Here is a 20,278-nt window from a genome sequence, read left to right on the forward strand (position 1 = left end):
GTCTCTTAGATTCCTGATGACTGGGTCCAAAAAATTTGAAGAGAGTAGTCAGAGGGAGAGCTTCCCTGCTGCTTTCAACTCCTTAATTGGCCAAGGCACCCCCTCCAATCCTTTGTCAACTCAAGGGTTTGGTGATCAACTACAGAGCCCAATGGAAGACACCCTGATGGGCCCGACTAGGGATTTGAATGCAAACAGATGCCAGGTGGGCAGCTTGAGTGAGGTGGATGGGATGAAGTTCAATGGGGAATGGAAACGATGTCATGACCAGAGCACTCCTGCCCCCGTCTAAAGGGGCCACTACCACCTAGCCTAGGCAGTGGTCGTCAGGACAGGATGAGGGCCCAGTGTTGCCATACCTTCTGAGTTTTTCAGAAGAGGGAAATTTTGATTTTTATGTAACATCTCTAGAGTTTTAAAATTTGGCAACCAATTAAAAATGTTTTTAAATACTATGCCTGCCAAATAGGACAGATTTTCATACTATATTCTGTTTACAATGTCTGGTTTAGGCAAATGTGGTCTTCCTAGATTACTATAGGATTCACATCTCCAAAACTTATGGAAATCTGGGATTCCCCATCTGTGTTTCTAAAATGGGAAGAAAAGAAAAGATGTTGGGGGAGAGAACCATGTGCCAGGCACTCTACCTGTAGCATCTCATTTAATCCTCAGAACAGAACGGAAACATTCTACATGGGGAAACCTCAGCCCGAAGACACTGAGTGATTTATCCAGGGTCACAGAGGAAAACAGGTAAAGCCTCCCAGGCCCTTTGGATCCAAAGCCCCATGCCACTACAATAAGTCATGTCTAGTGATGTTATAAATACTAACCAAGCTCAGGACAACCTATGGAATTATCTTTTTTCCAAACGATAGTTCTTATTTCTGGAATAATGCTAACTAAGTACCTAAAAATATTTGCAGTATTTTGCAGAGTGAATTTGGACTCGGAGTCTCCGGTCTTTGATAGAATGTGTCAAAAGCCTTGAAAGGGCCTTGGTCGTTAACCCTTACAGTCAACGCCACTTTGCAGGCTTTTGTCGCATAAGGAGATGCATAAAGATATATGTATGTCCAAGAATTTTGTCATTGTGCTATTTATGATAGAAGAAAGTTGGAAACAACCTAAATATTCAACAACATAGGATTGGCTATATAAATTATGGTATATTCTGGAAAGGGAATTTTATAGTTTCATTAAAAATTAAGTTGAAATACTTCTGTTGACATGGAATTCCTGTCAAGCAAAGAATAAATTATGAGCAATATGATCTCATTTTTGCAGAAACTAGGCATGCATAGAATTTGATCTATATATAAACATAGATATAAAAAGGTCTGGGAATATGTACAGATTATGGGAGTTTATTTCATATTTTGTTTTGCTTGTCTGTATTTTATGAGGTTTTTTTGGTAATAAGTATGTATTATTTTTGTAATGAGTAAAAGTACCAATAAAAAAAACTTTGGAGGAAAAAAATGAGATCCTGAGACACACTGGCAAGGGAGTTCTTTGCTTCAGCCGAATGTCCCCCCAGAATCCTTCATATGATGTTCAAATACATATCTTTTAAATGCCTACAAAGAAGCGGGCATCATACATCTTGGTATTTTTTTCCCTTCAGAACTGGGCTGGCGGATGTTCTACCAACCCTGGACTAGGGCTCCACATGCCAATCTTGTAACAAACGCAAGTGCAATTCACCAGCTCAATCCACAGCAAAACAGCATGGCAGGTCAGAGAACTCCAAGTGGATTTGGGGGGCTGATTGTAGGAGATGGAAGGAGTTGAATCTGGGGAGATGGATAGGAATCAGAACAAAGAGGGTCTGAGTGTCAACAAGATACGCTTAAACTCTATGCTGAAGGCAGCGGGGAGCCATCGATGGATTGAGCAGGAGAGTGACACAGCAGGCCTGGGTTTTAGAAAACAAAAATCTTACCTTATGTACATCTCTTCCCGGTTATTATCTTTGTAGAAATTCTAGATAAGGGAGGAAAAACAGTGATGAGGTTTTTTCTTTGCAGAGCGCAGGGGTGGAAGGCAATGTGATGAAGATGAGAGGAAATTGCTATGTACTACCTGGGCGAGATGGGAGCAAGAAATTTACTTTCCTGAATGCATCAAGCAGCTCATTCTGCCTTGAAAGTCACTTCCCTGATCCTTAGACTATAAAGGGGCAGAGGAAGTATCTCAGCCATCACATCGGGGGGTGCAATCCAGCTACTGGCTGCACTGAGGGATGCCAAGATTGAGGCCGTTTACTCTGACAAAGTCTACTATGAAAGGCAACCCAGCCTAATCTTTGAAAGCCCAGACCCTGCACTCAGGCAGAACTGAGTTGGAATCAGAGTAATAGCAATAGAGTAATAGTAATCACAACAGATCCCAGTGATGATAACAGATCATAACTTCTGATAGTGCAGAACTATCAGAAGTTATGCTGAGATTCCACAGTCAAAAACATTTAAGCCTGGCAATACCTATTCCAGCTCAGGGCTCATGTAGACCAGCAGTTGTCCTGGAATCCTGTGCATTTTAAAACAAGTCCTTACAGATTTTGAGCCAGGAGGTCGGGACCCGATCCTTGGGCCACACTTTGAGAAAACCCAGGTTTAATTCAATGCATCCATGTGCACCTGAGGCTCCGAGAGGGCGAGGTGATGTGTTCCAGGTGTTCCAGAGCACAGTCAGTGGGTGGCAGAGCCATACTAGACCTCCAGACACACCCACCCCATCCTGTTCTTCTCCCTGATACCATGTTTAAGCCACACACCAAAATCTAGCAGAATCTAACTGCTTATAGACCTGCCTGTCCCAACTTTCTCCCAGGTCATATTCTGACAGTTGAAGGTCAGTTTCTTCAACCAACTTCTACCTCTCGAAAGAGAGAAACTGCTGAACTCCTAGAAAACGCCTCTTCCTGGTGCTCTTTATGTAAATTGGGCCTTGTGGAGTCATTAGCAATGAATTCCTTTCTGCTGTAATCAGGAGTTTTAAACTCCCCTTAGCATTTCAGAAAATCAATGGCAATATCTGGGCTGTTTAAAAAGAGTCCACTTAGGGAACCTAGAAAAATGGTACAGATGAACCGGTTTGCAGGGCAGACATTGAGGAGACACAGATGTAGAGAACAAACGTACGGACACCAAGCGGGGAAAGTGGCAGGGGGCGGTGGTGGTGGTGTGATGAATTGGGAGATTGGGATTGACATGTATACACCAATATGTATAAAATGGATCACTAATGAGAACCTGCTGTATAAAAAAATAAAATTCAAAAAAATAAATAATAATACACTTTAACATAATGTTGCTGAATTGTAATGACTTCAGCATTCATTACAGATATGTTAGTCATTTTCAAATCACTGAAGAGGAAGTGTATTTTAACTATAGAATTAAAAAAAAAAAGAGTCCACTTCGGGTAAACAGAAGACACACAACAGAACTATGGGGACAGGATTTATATTTCTGGAACACTGGCAATGGCAGGGGGGATTGATGTGATAGATGCCACATGGTCTTTTGGTCAACTTTATTCATTTTAACCACTTTAGGGTGGGCTGGCATGGTGAGTATGAAGCACTGTGGCTGCTACTAGCTGTCTCATAGCCACATCACAGTACATCTGAAGGGAGACTATTTGGGAGCTGGCCAATGGCAGGTCGTGTGGTACAGGGGTGAAGAGTCTGGGTTTGGGACTAGCTGCTCTGGTTAGCCTATCCCATAGTAATTGTCTATAAATACTAGTTATCAGTATTACTTCGTTCTGTAAGAGAAGGAAACAAACACACAGTGAGCATTTAACCATGGGTCAGGACTGCGCAACCTATGAAATACGTACTATTATTTTCACCATGGAACAGATAAGAAAACTAAACCTTCAGAAAATTTTCTTGACTTGTGTAGTCTATTAATTACCAGAGGTAGGATGAGAACCCACAGCCTATGTGACTCTAAAACTCATACTCTTGACTTCTTTATGCTGCCACCTTCCTTCTTTGTGTGTTAAATGCTAAAGGAAATACTGTCATCCCCTGACAGCTGCAGGGGATTGGTCCCAGGACCCCCACAGACACCAAAGTCTGAGAATGCTCAAGTGCCTTAAATACAATGGCGTAGAATTTGCACATAACCTACGCACATCCATATACTTTAAATCACCTCTAGATTACTTATAATTACTTAAACAATGTAAAGGCTATGTAAAGAGCTGTAAATCCAATGTAAATGCTATGTAAATAGTGGCCAGCATGAGGCAAATTCAAGTTTTCCTTTTTGGAACTTTGTGGAATTTTTTTTCCTGATTATTTTCAACCTGTAGTTGGATCAGCAAATGCCGAACCCTTGGATAGGGAGAGCCAACTATAGTCATTCCCATTTCATATGTATGATAAACTGAGGCACAGGGGACGTGAAATGATTGACTTCAAGATGCAGAGCTAGCGGATGGCAGGGAAAGGACACTCTCACGTTTGTCTGATTTCTAAAGCCCTTAGTGCTGCTTCCCTATCCAGAGCCATAGTGGAACCCAAAGCCAGACCTGCTCCCAAGACTCCGATCTGACCCAAAATGGGGAGAGCCGCGCACATACCAGCAGGTTCACGGTGCAGCTCATGCGGTTGTCTTTGCTCTCGTCCGTCATCACGCCCCGGTAATCCAGCAGCTTCTCCAGGAGGCCTTTGACCAGGTTCACAAAGTTCTCCACGGACTTGGAGATAGTTGGGTGTTCCGCAGCACACTCCATCAGGCTGCGGCACAGACGGGAGGGCAGTGAGCTCGAGGCCAAGGGAGAAAGAGCGTGCTCGGGGTCGGGGGGCGGGGGCGGGGCTGCGAGTTGGGGGCGGGGCTCGGGAAGGGTGGAGAACAAGCCAAACAGACAGGTGTATCCAAGTTCCCCTGGTTCATTGGCTCATTTTGTTCCTTTATTCAATCACTTAACTCATTTATACACTTATTTGCCCATATGGTGTAGAAAGTAACTTTTTCCCCACCATCAAAATGAGATAAAATAAAAATAAATTTCTACTGAGGGCAATGGTGTGGAGAAATGGTCACCTTTACAGACCCACATTGGGAGTAAATCAGTACAACTTTTTGGGGCAGCAATTTTCACAATATCTGTAAAAATTGTCAAAGTACATATCCTTTGATCCAATAATTCTACTTTGGGGAATCTATTTTACAGAAATAATCCCAGAAGTATGTAAGGATATATTTACAGTACGTACAAATTGTGTCTAATAGTGAAATAGTTGGAACTATCTTAAATGTCCAATTAAAGCATATTCACAAAATGTGACTATGAAGTCATTAAAAAGTATGAGATCAATATGTTTTGAAACAAAAAGCTCTGTAAAATGTATAGTTGAGAAAAGTGAGTCTCAGAACAATACTTACGTTCCATTTAACCAACTCGCAAAGAACCTACCACGTCCCAGGCGTTATTCTAAACGTCTTACAAATTTTACCTCATTTAATCTCCCATCACAGTCTCATGAAATAAGATGTTTGCAGATGGGGAAATTAATGCACAGAGAGGTCAACTAACTTGTCCAGGGTCACACAGTTGGTAAATAACAACAGTCTGGCTCCAGCATCTGCTCTCAACCACCAAATGCTATAGGTGAGTGGAAGTTCATGTCCACTTTTTAAAATTTTATTTTATTTATTTATTTATTTTTGGCTGTGTTGGGTCTTCATTGCTGCACTCAGGCTTTCTCTAGTTGTGGCGAGCAGGGGCTTCTCTTGTGGAGCATGGGCTCTAGGCGAGCAGGCTTCAGTAGTTGTGGCTCGCGGGCTCTAGAGCACAGGCTCGGTAGTTGCTCCATGGCATGTGGGATCTTCCCAGACCAGGGATCGAACCCGTGTCCCCTGCATTGGCAGGCGGATTCTTAACCACTGCACCACCAGGGAAGTCCCTGTGTGTCTACTTTTATGTGTCTCTGTGTGTTTATGAATGTGACAGATATGGTCAGGAAGGATAAACACCAAACTAAATGCACGTTGCTTCTGAAAAGGGGTCTAGGTGGGGGAATAGAGGAGGACAATGTTCATTTTTCAACTGAAATGTGCATATGGTATTTGAACAATTTACAACATTTGTTGTAATAATAATATTCTAAATTTTAAAAACAAAAATTAAAATAGTGACATTCCTTAAGTACCTGTGAGTTGCTAGGCACTATTCCAGGCATTGTGTAGGGCGGGGATGGGGAGAAAGATATTAAAAAAAAAAAAAAAGAAATATAAAAAGAATCATGCCTACCCTCAAGCAGCCCACAGGAGAGGTAGGGAGAGACAGATGGATTAAAATTTTGGTTAATGACTACTTCTTCATCACTTATTCTCCACCAGACATTGTCTAATCACTTTTTCTAAAGAAATGATCACAGTCATTATGGTAAGTAAAAATTATTCCCCTCATTTTGCAGATGAGGTAATCAAGGCCCAGAGAAGCTAAATGTCCTTCCCAGCATCATTCCGATAGTCAGTGGTGACCTTGGGAATCAAGACAATCACGGGTCAGTATTTTCCGCAGAGAAACACTGTGGTGTGTTCTCAGGCATCTTGAGTAGACAAGCATTTCCCAGGCTACGTCTGTTTCTGCCTACTCTGCCCATAGCAGTTTATAAGTCCCAAGAGCTCCTAAGAGGGGGAAGGTGAGGAAGGCAAGGGCTCTGGAGGGTCATTCTGCCCAGAAGCCAAGCCATGCTGCAAGGACGCGATGTCTCAAACTGTGGCTGTGATCAGACAAATCCATCTTCGCCATGAGAGAAGCACCTGTTCCCGGCTCTCAAGGAGAGATGGAAATTGCCCTGTGATTTAGGCCTGCCTGGCTCAGTCATCAGCTGTGCCTAACTCCTTCTGGGATGGTCACTTCCAGCCTTGCCTTCCGTCTTAATGACAATGCAATGAAACTTTGTCCCCGTGTTTGGGGTGTGATTTCTCACAGCCTCCCAGCAGAAGGCATCTGAGGGCCTGAGCATGGCCAGACCAGTGGCTCTCTGCCCTGGTCGCATGGCAGAATCACAAGGGGAGCTTTTCCAAAGCTCAATCTCCACTCTAGGTCAATGTCTTTGTATCTCTGGGGATGGGAGCCAGGAAGCAGTATTTTATTTTTTCAGCCAATATTAAGAACAATTGGCTTTGTCTGCTGCTTTGCAGACTTCAGTGTGCTTGGGAATCACCTGGGCACTGCGTTCATTGATTCTGATTCAGCAGGTTTGGGGTAAGGCCTGAGATTCTACATTTTAACAAGCTCCCAGGTGATGCTATGTGGTTGGTCCTTTGAGAAGTAAGTGTTTAGAAAAACAAAGTCTTGGCTTTCTTAATCTATTTTTTAGCCATAAGGTAAGAAAAGTGCTCATATGGCCTAGGGTGGGAGAGGTAGATGGGCAGATTGGTTTGAAATCACCCATCCGTCCACCATCTATCTATCTATCTATCTGTGCACTCAACATGTACTCTTCTGGGAACTAGGGATTCAGAGATCTCAGAGCTAGCAATTCACTGACCTCCAGGAGTTCACCATCTAGCAGTGGAAGTGGATATAGAAATAAAAACTAACTGTAATACATGATACTATCATTTATTGAGTACCTGTGTTCCAGATGTTGTGCTAGGCTGGTTTTACTGATTATCTTGTTTAACACGCACATAATCTTCTTGAGGTAGGCATTGTTGTCACCCTCAATTTGTAGGCTAGGCTCGAGGCGCATGGGGCTGAGTTCTAATCTCCATCCTGCCAACCTGCCAAGGTCCTCTCCTTTGAGCCCAACAATGGAATGGAAGTGGCAATGATAAAGAGCTAGGAGACTCTCGAAGTGATGCAATAGTCCCTCACTCGGTGGAAGGAGGGATGGCAGAACACTGGGCACTCCGCATCTATGCTCCTGCCTTGGTGGGGGCTGGAGGGAGCTCACACCTCCCTCGAATAGACCTGCATTCAGTATGGGAGGCCTTCAGAGGGAGGGAGTCCTGACCCACACCTTTGTCAGTGCCTACGGAACTGGACTTTTCACTTATTCCTTTAAAAAACTATGTAGTTTGTGCTTCTTATGACAGGTCCCCTTTCAACTGAACTGGTCTGAGTGGGATCTGGGCCCCAGAACACACCTTTTCTGTCCCTTTCAGGCTTCCAGCCCCCGTGCCAATTTTAGAAATATTCCCAGGCAGATGGAATACAGGAGGGTAGAATGTGTCTCATTACTCCATTCAGTATGGGACTCTCACTTTAAGACAGATGTGGACTAATGCGAGTGGGCTCCACGGAGAGCTCTAAGGATGGGGAGGGGCGGGATGCTGTGTAAGGCTGTGCACTGCATGAGAGCACATGAATACTGACATGCAGCACCACTTCATGCCCTCACCCTTGTGCCTCGACGCAGGGCTCCAGCTGCCACCAGAAGGGAAGCCTTGCTCGATTCACAAAAACACCACCCAGTTACCAAGCCATGTGCCCACAGAACTGTGTCTGCCCAGAGTGGGCCCTATGTATCAGTAGAGGCCCTGAATGAGGGGCTGGGAAGAAGGGTTAGAGGAGCTGAGGTTCACTAGTCTGGAAGAGGAATGATAGGTAAGCTCATGGCTTCAAATAATCACATTGATATCCACCTGATCAATGATAATAATAACTACTATTTCCAGATTACCTACAAGGTGTCACAAACTGTGCTAAGCACTTTTCACGATGTGTCTTGTTTCTTCTCAATAAAAACTCTAGGAGTTGGATGGTATTTTTATCCCCAATTTGCAGATAAGGAAACTGCGGCTCAGAAAGTCAAAAGGAAGGAAGGTGCAGGGACTTGGCCCCTGGGTGTTCTGATGGGGTCCTGACTCTTCAGGTTGCGCTTGATTAGTTTTGCAAAAATCATTCACGCCTCTGTTTCAGGAGGAAAATAATGAGCTGTTTTTTAATTTCCTTGACCTCTAAGGACTCCTTTTATAAATAATCGCTCAGGAAGGATTTGAAAATCCTGCTGATCATCTGAAGACTGGCCGCAGGGCCCCATCCGCTTATAAAAATGGAAACTGCCAGCGCCAGCCCTGGTCTCACTTCTGGTCAATATTTAGATGCTTCCTTTCTTGAGCTTTAAGAAAAACATTAACTCAGGCACAATGTCATCTCCCCACTGGACAATCAGTCTCGATACCTACCCGAGGAGCAGATGATGGCTTGCTCCGCTAGCCCAGTGGCCTTTGCTTTCTAGGTGTTTAGTGATGGCTGTGCACAGTGACAGGAGGGGGCGAGGGCAGCTGGGACGGTGCTGCCTGGGACTCAACTCTGTCCACGGAGCTCTGCCCGCTGGGCAAGGGAGAGAGGGTCATTGTGAGGGTCAGAGCAAGACCTTCAGTCTGCTTTTGTTGTTAAAGTTAAAATATTCCAAGAGGACTGGGGAAAGAATTCAAGATCAGATATATATTAGAGAATCATACAAATCAGGGAATCTACAATTAAGAGGGCATCTGGGGGCTTCCCTGGTGGCGCAGTGGTTCAGAGTCCGCCTGCTGATGCGGGGGACGCGGGTTCGTGCCCCGGTCCGGGAGGATCCCACGTGCCGCGGAGCGGCTGGGCCCGTGGGCCATGGCTGCTGGGCCTGCGCGTCCGGAGCCTGTGCTCCGCAACGGGAGAGGTCACAACAGTGAGAGGCCCACGTACCGCAAAAAAAAAAGAAGGGGAATTTGGGATGTGTGAGTCACATTCCTGAACCTTGGGAGAAGTCCTCACTCTTATCGTGGTGTCAGAGATAGAAACTGGGAGTTAGGTGAGGGATCAAAGGACATTTCCTGAGCTTCTACCTGCTGTGTGCACATGTTTTATAGTTATTCACTCTTCAGTATAACCATAGGAGGCTTATTATCCCCATTTTACAGCTGGGCACACTGAAGCCAACGATGGTGCATGATTGTTCCAAAGTGGTGCAGCTGCTAAGTGCTGGAATCAAGATGGAAATCCAGTGACTTCCTCCAACGATACACTAATGGCCAATAAGCACATGAAAAGATGCTCAACATCATTAGCCATGTAGGAAATGCAAACTGAAGTGACGATGAGATTTCATTTCACTCTGATTATAGGATGGCTATAATCAGTAAGATGGATACTAACAAGTGCTCAGAAGGATGTGGAGAAATTGGAAGCCTTGTACATTGCTGGTAGGAAGGTAACTGGTATAGTCACTTTGGAAAACAGTCTGATGGTTCCTCAAAAGTTTACATACAGAGTTGCCACATGACCCAGCAATTCCACTCCTAGTTATACACCCAAGAGGACTGTAAACATGTGTCCACACAAAAATTTGTATATGAACGCTCAAAGTAGCATCATTCCTGATAGCCCCAAATGGAGACAGTCTAAAAATCCAACCGCTGATGAATGAATAAACAAAATGGGGTGTTTCCAAACAGTGAAATATTATTCGGCAATAAAAAGAAGTGAAATACGGACACGTGTTACAGCATGGGTGAACCCTGAGCACATGTTATGAGAAAGAAGCCAGTCACAAAGGACCATGTATCGTATGATTCTATTTGTATGTAATGTCCAGGATAGACACATCCGTAGAAACCCCAGAGAAGGGGAGGGGATGACGGCTAAGGGGTATGGGCTTTCTTTCGGGAGGTAACAAAAATGTTCTACAATTGACTGTGGTAATGGTTGCACAGCTCTGTGAATATACTGAAAGCCATTGAATTGTACACTTTAGGTGAACTGTATGATATGTGAATTACATCTCAATGAGCTGTTAAAACAACACAGTGTCCTGAGTCCAAGGCCAGTGCTCCTGGGTGCTACCCACTGCCCACTGCCTCACCAGGCCTGTGCGCTGGAGTCCAGCAGAGCTGGGTTCAGTCCCAGCTTGTCCACTTGACTAGCTTGGCCTAGTTTCCTCGGACAAGACATTTCCCTGAGCTTTGGGGGCCACCTATGTGAAATGGGATCAAACAGAGAAAATGCAACTAAATGAGACAATACAGGGAGAGCACTTAGCGTGGTTTCCATAAATGTTGGTTGTGACCAATATCTGTCAAAGATTGAGAAAGAAAAAAGGAAAAGACAGCAAAAATTATTCCACAGCTAAGAGATAACAAGAGTGAACATTTTGGTGGATTATCTCCCTCTCCAACACAGCAAAGTTTCTTTTTATCTGACCTGTCCCATCGATATCAAAGAAACAGCCACTGCAGAGAGAGATGTGAGATTTCTTCCAAAAATGGAGCCTCTCCCATACCCATGAGCCTATCTCCAGGGGAGGACAGAGCCACTGGAGCCCCCTGGAGTCCTAAGCCCTCCAGCCTCGGGCCCACCTTCCCGGCTCCTCCCATGCTGGGCACTGAACTTACATCGACTCCAGCAGCTGCATGTACTGCTCGTCCCCTCGGCCCCCTTCCACCTCGTGGTCCAGCTTGAGGATGATTTCATTTTCAAACTGAAGAAGCAGGAGATGAAAATCAACAATAACATTAGAAGGCTGAATACTGAAATTAGTCAATTCATATTTTTAACCAAAGCTTAGGGAGCATATATCATCTCCCAGGTTCAGTGCTGAGCACTGGGAATGCAAAATGGAACAGGATACTACATTTGCCTTTTAGCAGTTCCCGGAGAGTGGAGAAGAGCCATAGATGGTAAGTGCTGGAGCAGAGAGATGGGCATAGGAGAGAGAGAGAGGAGAGTCTACAGGGAAGGCTCACAGCCCATGTCATTTGACCTTGTTCTCAAGTTTATCTTGAAATTTTGCAGGAGAATGGAAAGAGAAAGGGCATTCCTAGCAGAGGGTATAACATGTGCAAAGGCACTGAGGGATGTGACAGAGCACTGATCTTCAGAGAATGGCATGTTGTCATGAACAGCTATTATTTCTGCCTGCCTAGCATTCCTTTCTCTATACTTTGGTAATCACATCAACCCTAATTTCAGTTTGTGAGACTCAGGTGGGCTGACCATACCTCCCCAGCTCTAGGTGTGGGTACATGACACAGGCGAAGCTCCTGGTCAGTATCTTTCATTATCTAGACCCTACAATTAAGGCCCAGATCAAGCCAGTGAGACTGAAATCTGAGGTTTTGTTGACACTCTTAGGAAAAAGAAGTCTTTCCGCTTAACTTGATGATGGAAGGTTTTAAGCCCGGGGCTGCTGGAAAGGACCACAATGAAAGAGGCTGTGGGTTTCCCTGGTGGCGCAGTGGTTGAGAGTACGCCTGCCCATGCAGGGGACACGGGTTCGTGCCCCAGTCCGGGAAGATCCCACATGACGTGGAGCGGCTGCACCCGTGAGCCATGGCTGCTGAGCCTGCGCGTCCGGAGCCTGTGCTCCGCAACGGGAGAGGCCACAACAGTGAGAGGCCCGCGTACCACAAAAAAGAAAGAGGCTGCCTGAGAATGACACCAATGTAGTGGAAAGCAGAGAGGAAGGGATGGAGAGAGACTGAAACCTCGTGCCATTTTTGAGCTCCTGAATCCAGCCATAACTGAAGCTGTCATATTTATATGAATTAATGCCTCAGAGAGTCAAGTCTGGTGACAACTGTAATGGTCAGAGATCAGACTAGCTAAGTGGCCTGAAAGTATGCACCTACACACCACATCTTGTAACACTGAAGCCAGAGAGTATTTTGTCTTCCTACTTTCAATGTCAAGAAGCATTTCACCCAGTTGAGTTCAACGTTCTGAAGAGCCATTTGTTGTCTCTCTTACATGGCTGTAATGCAAAAATGGTTTGTATACTGTTTTAATATCATGCCTTGATGAGTCCATCCAAATCATGCAGTCCACCCATCTCCCTTCTTACCAGTAGATAAGAAACTGGCACTTAGAGAAGGGAGGGAGGTTCTCGGCAAAGCTCAACAAGGTCCAGGGAGCCCTTGGGCGCTCCTGGATCCTAACTCAGCCCCTTTACCCTCAGTCCTCACAATAACTCCATGAGGTCTGGAAGTCAAGGATCACCTTGAAATGCTATAATGCATGAAAAACAGCCAGCCCCTGCTTAGCACCACCCTCAGTAAGTGTCAGTTATTATTACAGATGAAATAGAGGCCCAGAGAGTTTAAGTGGCTTGTCTGAAGTCTCAGATGAATGGCAGAGACATTGGCAGGCTCTTTCCAGTGCACAAAGGATCAAGCTCAGTCGAGTTGGCTGGAATCTTTCGGTGACGGAAGGCAGAGCCCAGATTCACTTTCCCTCTGCTTCACATATCATCCGTGGGGCCGTTGTTCCCTCACTTTTGTGGGCTAAGGGCCAAAGGTAAGGACCAGAAGCTTGTGCTGATACAGCTTGTGCTGAGAGAGAATTTCCTGTGAGTTTCCACGGTTGAGGAAGATTTATGGAAGGAGATACACAGGCCTGGAAAGATGGGTAGGATTGTGATAAATAGGAAAAGGAAAGGCATTCTATGTGTGTGTGTGTCGGGGGGGCGGATGGACTGAGCAAAGGTGTGGAGCTTGGAACGTGGAGAAAAATGAGGAGAGCGTTCAGCTGGAGCAGAGAGTTCAAGCAAGAAAGGATGGAAATCAGAACGGAGACCTAGACAGAGGCCAATATGGCGAGGGTCTGGGCTGCCACTCTACACGTGAATCACGCCCCTTACGTGATGCATTTTGTTAAGCATGTCAAGCGTCATCCAAAGTCGGGGACTGGGGGCTAGCACGATTAGACGTGTATACTGTGTCAAGCCTAGGGCAGGAAGAAATATAGCCAAGGGACTACAAGAGTAGGTGCTGACGTTAGGCCACGGTTGGGGTAACTAAGCACTGGCTTTCAATGTCTCCTCCATCCCCTCCACCATCTTGGGAAAGCTAGTAGGTCTTTCTAATCCTCAGTGTCATAGTTTATATCAGAGCTCAGTAGACATTTTCTTTAAGGGCCAGATAGTAAATATTTTAGGCGTCGTGGGTCAGTCTCTGTCACAACGACTCACCTCTGCTGTTACAGCGCCAAATCAGCCGTAGCCAATACAAAAACAAATGGGCGTGACTCCAGTCCAGTAAAACTTTATTTACAAAAACAGGTGGCAGGACAGATTCGGTCTGGGGCCATAGTTTGTTGATTCTGATCAATATTATAGGAATAACAGTGGTGCCTACCTCATGGGGTAGTTGGGAGGGCTGGGGAAATTTTATTTATGAAGCACTAGGGGAGTGCGTAGGCTCAAGTGTGCACTGGGTTTGCTTGTCATCTTATGATTGCTGCTAATGTTATTGTTATTACCGCTGAATGTTACTGGAAAGCAGTTCTCGGGGGAGAAAACCAGCTTTTTTGTCTAAATTGTTCAATGGTAAATGCTGGCACGATTCCTCCTCATGAGATGAACTTTCCTTTAGAGCCAAGAAGCGGATGGGCTAAATAAGCACTTGTCTCAGGGTCACAAAAGAGCCCACAGGGAGGGAAATTACAAGGTTCCAGGAATGTGCAGAGCTGAGGACGCCAGCCATGCCTGAACCCTCCGGAGTGGGTTAGAGAGGGAAGGCCTCAGTCAAGCATGTCCCAGGGTAGACTCTGGCCCTTTGGGCTGCCGGGGCCAGTGCTGTGCTCTGCTCAGGAGTGGCTATGACCACAGGGTTTGACAACAAACAGACTTAGTTTGAGTCGTGCTTTGACTGTTTTCCCCACCATGTGATGTTGGGCAAGTTAATAAGCCTTTCTGAGGCTCAGTTTTCTCATCTATTAAATGGAAATTTAAAACAGCACCAACTTTATAGTGCTGTGGCGAGAAGTTAATGGGAAAACACATGTGAAAGGCCTGGCCTGGCGCTTAGCACGGGGTAAGTGCTTCATATTTGGTAGCCATCATCATCATGACATTGTTGACACTGTCTTCTTCATTAGCATCATATTACAACAGTCAAGGGAAATGGATATCATCAGCCTCATTTACAAATCAGGAAACAGGCAACGTGGGACCTTTGTCTTGGGTTTCAAAGGATGGATGGGCTTGACTTAGGGTCCTCCCAAGGGTCCCATACACTCCCAAACACACACTACGTTACGTCAGCATGACAGGCCTTACCCCCCGACACTGTCACTATGCAGAGCTTAGGGCGCAGCTCTGGCTTCTCCAAATTAATCCCATTTCATCCACACTACAAGACTGCATCACATCACTGACTCCTTCCCCCACCCCTGCAAGATGGATATTTGTTAAGGAGCATCCTCAGGTTACTTTCACAAAAGTTACATGCCACAGGGCCCAATACCCATCTTAAACACTCAGGAAAACGGGGGTGAGCTCTAGGAGTCCAGACCTCCTGCTGCAGCAGAATGACATCACGTGGGCCTCACATTTGCATCATGCCTTCCCTGCACTGTTTCCTCTGCCTCTCTTGACTGCTTTAGAACCTCTTGGCTATTTTCATCATCTTGTTTGCCTAGAACATGTCTTTGATAGGAGCCGGGCCCCTCCAAAGTGTGAAATTTAGGGATCAAGAGCCCTTCCTCAGCTACCTTCAAAGGTAAAGTGCTGGGCTTCCCTGGTGGTGCAGTGGTTGAGAATCTACCTGCCAATGCAGGGGACACGGGTTCGAGCCCTGGTCTGGGAAGATCCCACATGCCGCGGAGCAGCTGGCCCCATGAGCCACAATTACTGAGCCTGCGCGTCTGGAGCCTGTGCTCCGCACAAGAGAGGCTGCAATAGTGAGAGGCCCATGCACCGCGATGAGGAGTGGCCCCCACTTGCCGCAACTAGAGAAAGCCCTCGCACAGAAACGAAGACCCAACACAGTCAAAAATAAAAAAAAAAAATAAATAAAATTTAAAAAGAAAAAGGCAAAATTCCTTTAAAAAAAAAAGGTAAAGTGCTGACTATGACACGGGAGGGGGCAGAGATAGTGTGACAGGCCAGAAACTGGCACCAGTAAGTCAGCCTGTGGTCTCCTTTGTTAACTAAATGCTGGCTGTCCTGGGGCAGGTGGAAGCCGACATGGGAGGAAGCTGGAGGAGACAGTGTCATGTGAGGAGGGACGCCGATACAAGTTGGTGCACCTTCCTAATTTTCTCTGAGTTATCTCATCTCTTCCTGTTTCATTTCATCACCCATGGAGCTTGAGTTTGGGAACCTATGATGGTATTATGATACACATTTTAGGGATGAAAAACTGAGACTGAGAAAGGTTAACTAACCTACCCAAATTTATTCAGCTGATAAGCAGCAAGTCTATCTGACTCCAAAGCACAGTGTCCAGAAGACAGTAGGTGCTCAGTACATATTTAGTGAATTGATTTGCACTTTTCCACATTATGTTCTAAGCCATTTGAATCACCAATTCACTCCATGCCAACACTCAGTCTCAGTGGAATCTGCCAAACTGGTATCTTTGTCCATTAATTCATTCAACAAGCAATTATTGAGTTCCTGCTGTGTTCCAGGCACTGTTTTAAGTGCTGCTGTCAAATGCTATTATCTCTTCCTTCTCTGAGAAAGGGATCCTCTCTGGATCTCCTGCCTGCTGAGAGCTCAGACCCTCCTGCTGATTAGTACCTAATCCTGTTCTACAATCTGCCTCATAGGTAACCCCCCTACTTCCTCTCTACATCCCAGGACCTTCATTCCTTCCCACCAACATCATCTAGAAAGCCCACAGTCCCTCCCTCCACAAAGACTTGGCCAGCAAGACAGCTGGTCTACCCAGCCTCCTATGGGGTTACTCAGGCAGTGGTCAGCCACCCTCATTATCCTACATTATAAAAACATTTACTGGAATGTTCCTCTGTGTACCAAGGCAGTGGTGGGATGGAGGTCTAAATGCCTCCATTCATACTGAGAACGTTGACATGGTTCACGTCACATTTCCCGTCAGGCACTTGACAGGTGCTGGGAGTTCAGGCCTGAGGGAACCGCTTTGGCCCTCAAAGAGGAGCTCACAGTCTTGTGATGGAGGCAGACCTATGAGCAGGTTGTCATGCTATGGGGCACAGGTGACATGCCTGAGCTCCACGCAGGTAGGACTGGATGCATTTCACTTTAACTGGGGCATGGCCACGCCAGCCACAGCGTGGCCAACTCAAGGCCCCTCTTGCGGTCCACAGCCCCACCACGGGAATCATGGAGTGTACCAGAGACATGAAATCCAGTCCCAGTTAAAGACAGAGACGGTCTGGGGTGAAGTGATGTACTCCTGAGGGGTAACGGCTGTCAGTCAAATGCATCGGGCATTTAATTGGGGCTAGAGGGGGAGGGAGGGAAATCTGGTGATGAGGTTGCATAAGAAACTTATAGCAGAGAGACTGCCCTGGAGCCTCCTTCTCCCCAGCCCAGCCACTCAGAGTCTACCCTCTTCCTGTCCCAGTTCCGTCCATGCTCATCCTGCTGGAACAAATCTTGGTCTCTTGCATCCAGGTGCTCCGCTGCCCCAAGAAGCAGGAAAGGCTTTCCCAACATGTGAGGCCTCAGCTGAAGGATGACTAGGATTCTTCAGGCGAAGAAATCAGAGGAAGAGCCCAGCAAAGGGACAACAGCAAAGGAACTACACGACATTGGGTATCAGGCCAGAGGGCCTGGCGTGAGCCAGGAGCAAAGGCCCTGCTAAGTTCTCCTGTGAGCTCTGCTATTTCCATTAAAACCCACAATTTAGAAAAGGGAACCCTGTCATCTTCTGGGCACGTGGTTCTTCCCTTATCTCATTGTTTGGCATCGTGCACTAATACCAGCTTGCACACGAGGCCTGCTGGGTCTCAAACCCCAGTTCTGCGGTTCATTCTGGATCTGGCCATCAGGGCAGCTTGGGGCTCATGGGGGCCATGCTTCCTCCCTTTCCTGGGGACACCGTCCATGGCTGCTTACTCCGAACCAAGCGGTAACACCTGGGTCTGCTCATCCCACAGCTGGGCTCCCATCAAGCATGCAGCTTGCGTTCACATGGGAAGCTGCCCCATTAGTCAGCCTGACTGTCCCATCCCTTTTGATAAGGTAGCAATGAAGAGAAGCAACTGGGGAAGGAGCTAACGATGAACACATGCCTGGAGCGAGGAGCCCAGGGATGACCCCATTCATGGGGAATAGGTGGGTGCATGCCACAGGGATGCCTCAATAAGGGAATCCATTAGGGCAGGAAAATCACATGACAGGCAAGCCTCGGAAGACATGAGGCCACCAAACACAACTGTCAGGTTGTAATCCAGAAAGGACCTGGGTGCGCTTCTCCTTCGTACATTGTATACCATCAGTACTGGGAGTGTATCTTTTGCACACCTGCTCCCAGGACATCTTCTGAGCCAGCTGGTGCCCATACCATTGCGGGAAGTGCTGACCTGAGGGGAAGCACGATGCCCTTCATCCCATGTACTGTGCCCTTCACAGGTTCCCAAGCTTCACAGACTTTCCCCCCCGCCCCTTAAAAGGCAGCAGATTCCAGACAACCATCAAACACTCGATCCAGGGCTGCGCCTTCTACTCCCCCACCCCAGCTGGTTGGATATGGTGTCTTTCTCCATCTGAACTCCTCACCTGATTTCTTTACAGGCTCCTTGCAGGGGGGCAGCTGGTCACCAGCCTTCCTGGGACTAGAGAGCTCCCACCAGTCCCTGGGCGGGGAGCGCACCCTCTCACACTGAGATCATCACAGCTAACTAGTCTCTTTCCTCTTAGAACCACCTTTCCCAAAGTGATTGGCACATCCAATAGCTGTTTCTTCAAGAAATAAATTTGAGAAATTCAACAGGTCTGTTTACTGTGGAACAGCTCAGTGCCTTGGCTATGTTAATGTGCACTGGAAGTCTCCAACAGGGGTTATGGCATGCAGGGGCTTCCCAAGGTATTTAACCTCGAAACCCTCTTCCATAGAGCATCTGGTGGGATTAGAGCTCCACGGAACATTTTCTGAGAAGGCACTGCTTGCAAGGATGCCACTCGTTCTTTCATTCAGCCAGCACTTACTGCGACGAGGCCAGTGGCTGGATGGTGCAGTGGGCACAGCCTGGGCTTGGGATTGTAGTGATCTGTGTGTTGCAACCTCTGCTCTGCCTCTTTCTTGATGTGTGACTTCGGGTAAGTGACTTCACCTCTCTAAGCCTCAGCACTTCCATCTTAAAATTGGGTGGTAATGCTGCCTACCTCACAGGGTTGTAATAAAAAGTTCATTCCATGAACTAACTACTGTATGGAAGTTATTTACAGTGCTTGACACAGAGTAAACGCCCAGTTAATGGCAGTCATTGTCACCATCATCATCACTTTAATGACATGAAGATGAGGAAGATGCAGAAATGAGTTTAGTGCAAGGCAGTGTATAATAAGGATACCTCAGACAGCTGGAATGACACAGGAATAGAGGGCAAAGATCTCGTAAAGGATGAGCGTTGCAGTGGGCTTTGCAGGATTGGCAGGAGTGTAGACGATGTTGGCAGGAAGGACTGTGAATGTGGCAGAGAACCCGAGGAAGAGGAAACATGAAGGAGGATGCTCACCAAGGCAACGCAATTCAGGTGAGCTGGTGGGGGTGGGGGGTGGGGGTTGCCTGGAGGTGAGGTGGGAGGAAGGAGTTGGAGGAAATGGCTGGAACATTTGATGGAAGGCCAGAGCAAGGAGAGCCTGAAATGCAGGAGACAGGGTTTGGGCTTTATTTGGTGAGGATTAGAGAACCAGTGAACAATGGGAGGGTAAGGTCTGCAAGGATTTTAAGGAAAAGCACTTGGGAATCTGCTGCCTTTTAGAAGGCACTTAGATACCTGTTTTAAGGAAAACTGTTTGGCGGCCAGATGTGGTATAGAATGAGAGGCAGAAATGCGGCAAGGCCGGAGAGAGGGCACGGAGCCCAGTTAGGCGGAGCACCAGGCGAGAAGGGGGCTGAGCGGACAGGAGGGCGAGACCTGGAGGTACTGCTAAGGCAAACTTGGCAGGACTTAGACACACCTTCCTAAACTGGGAGTGACTACTGAATGTTGCCAGGAAACTGTTGTGGAAACCAGCGCTTATTCCACTGGCAGAAGCATCTGGAGTGACTGGGCCCAGAAAACGGTCCTTATCCTTCCAGTTTGACAGGATTTTCAATGCTTGGTCAGTGGCCCTTGCGTTTGACACAGGTGGCCCACTCCCTACATGCTGGGGAAAGCCTCCCATTCCATCCCCGCGGCGGGTCTGCGGGGCCTCCCTACGTATGGGCCTTGGGCTCTACTTGCTGTCAACTCTGACGCATGGCCAGGTCTGACACCTGGCGGGGTAGGCTCTCTCTCAGCTATTGAGATCTTCCGAGTCATCCCAGAAGCAGAAGTGCTGGACAGAGGTGGGTGTCCCGTTGGGGCAGGTGGGAGGGAGGGGGCCTTTGGACACACCTTGAGG

General features: G+C 46.8%; 1 protein-coding gene across 1 annotated transcript in view; it reads right to left on the reverse strand.

The window, feature by feature from the left end:
- Positions 1–20,278, reverse strand: part of DOCK2 (dedicator of cytokinesis 2) — a 405,630-nt gene that overhangs the window by 40,892 nt on the left and 344,460 nt on the right. Inside the window, exons 34-36 of the mRNA XM_067732884.1 lie at positions 11,355–11,440; positions 4,603–4,759; positions 1,949–1,989 (exon numbers count right to left, since the gene is read on the reverse strand). Of these exons, the coding sequence (XP_067588985.1) occupies positions 1,949–1,989; positions 4,603–4,759; positions 11,355–11,440 (284 nt within the window). The remainder of the gene's footprint in view (positions 1–1,948; positions 1,990–4,602; positions 4,760–11,354; positions 11,441–20,278) is intronic.

The sequence above is a fragment of the Pseudorca crassidens genome, chromosome 3 (genome assembly GCF_039906515.1).
Source record: "Pseudorca crassidens isolate mPseCra1 chromosome 3, mPseCra1.hap1, whole genome shotgun sequence".
In the NCBI taxonomy this organism is placed as follows: Eukaryota; Metazoa; Chordata; class Mammalia; order Artiodactyla; family Delphinidae; genus Pseudorca; species Pseudorca crassidens.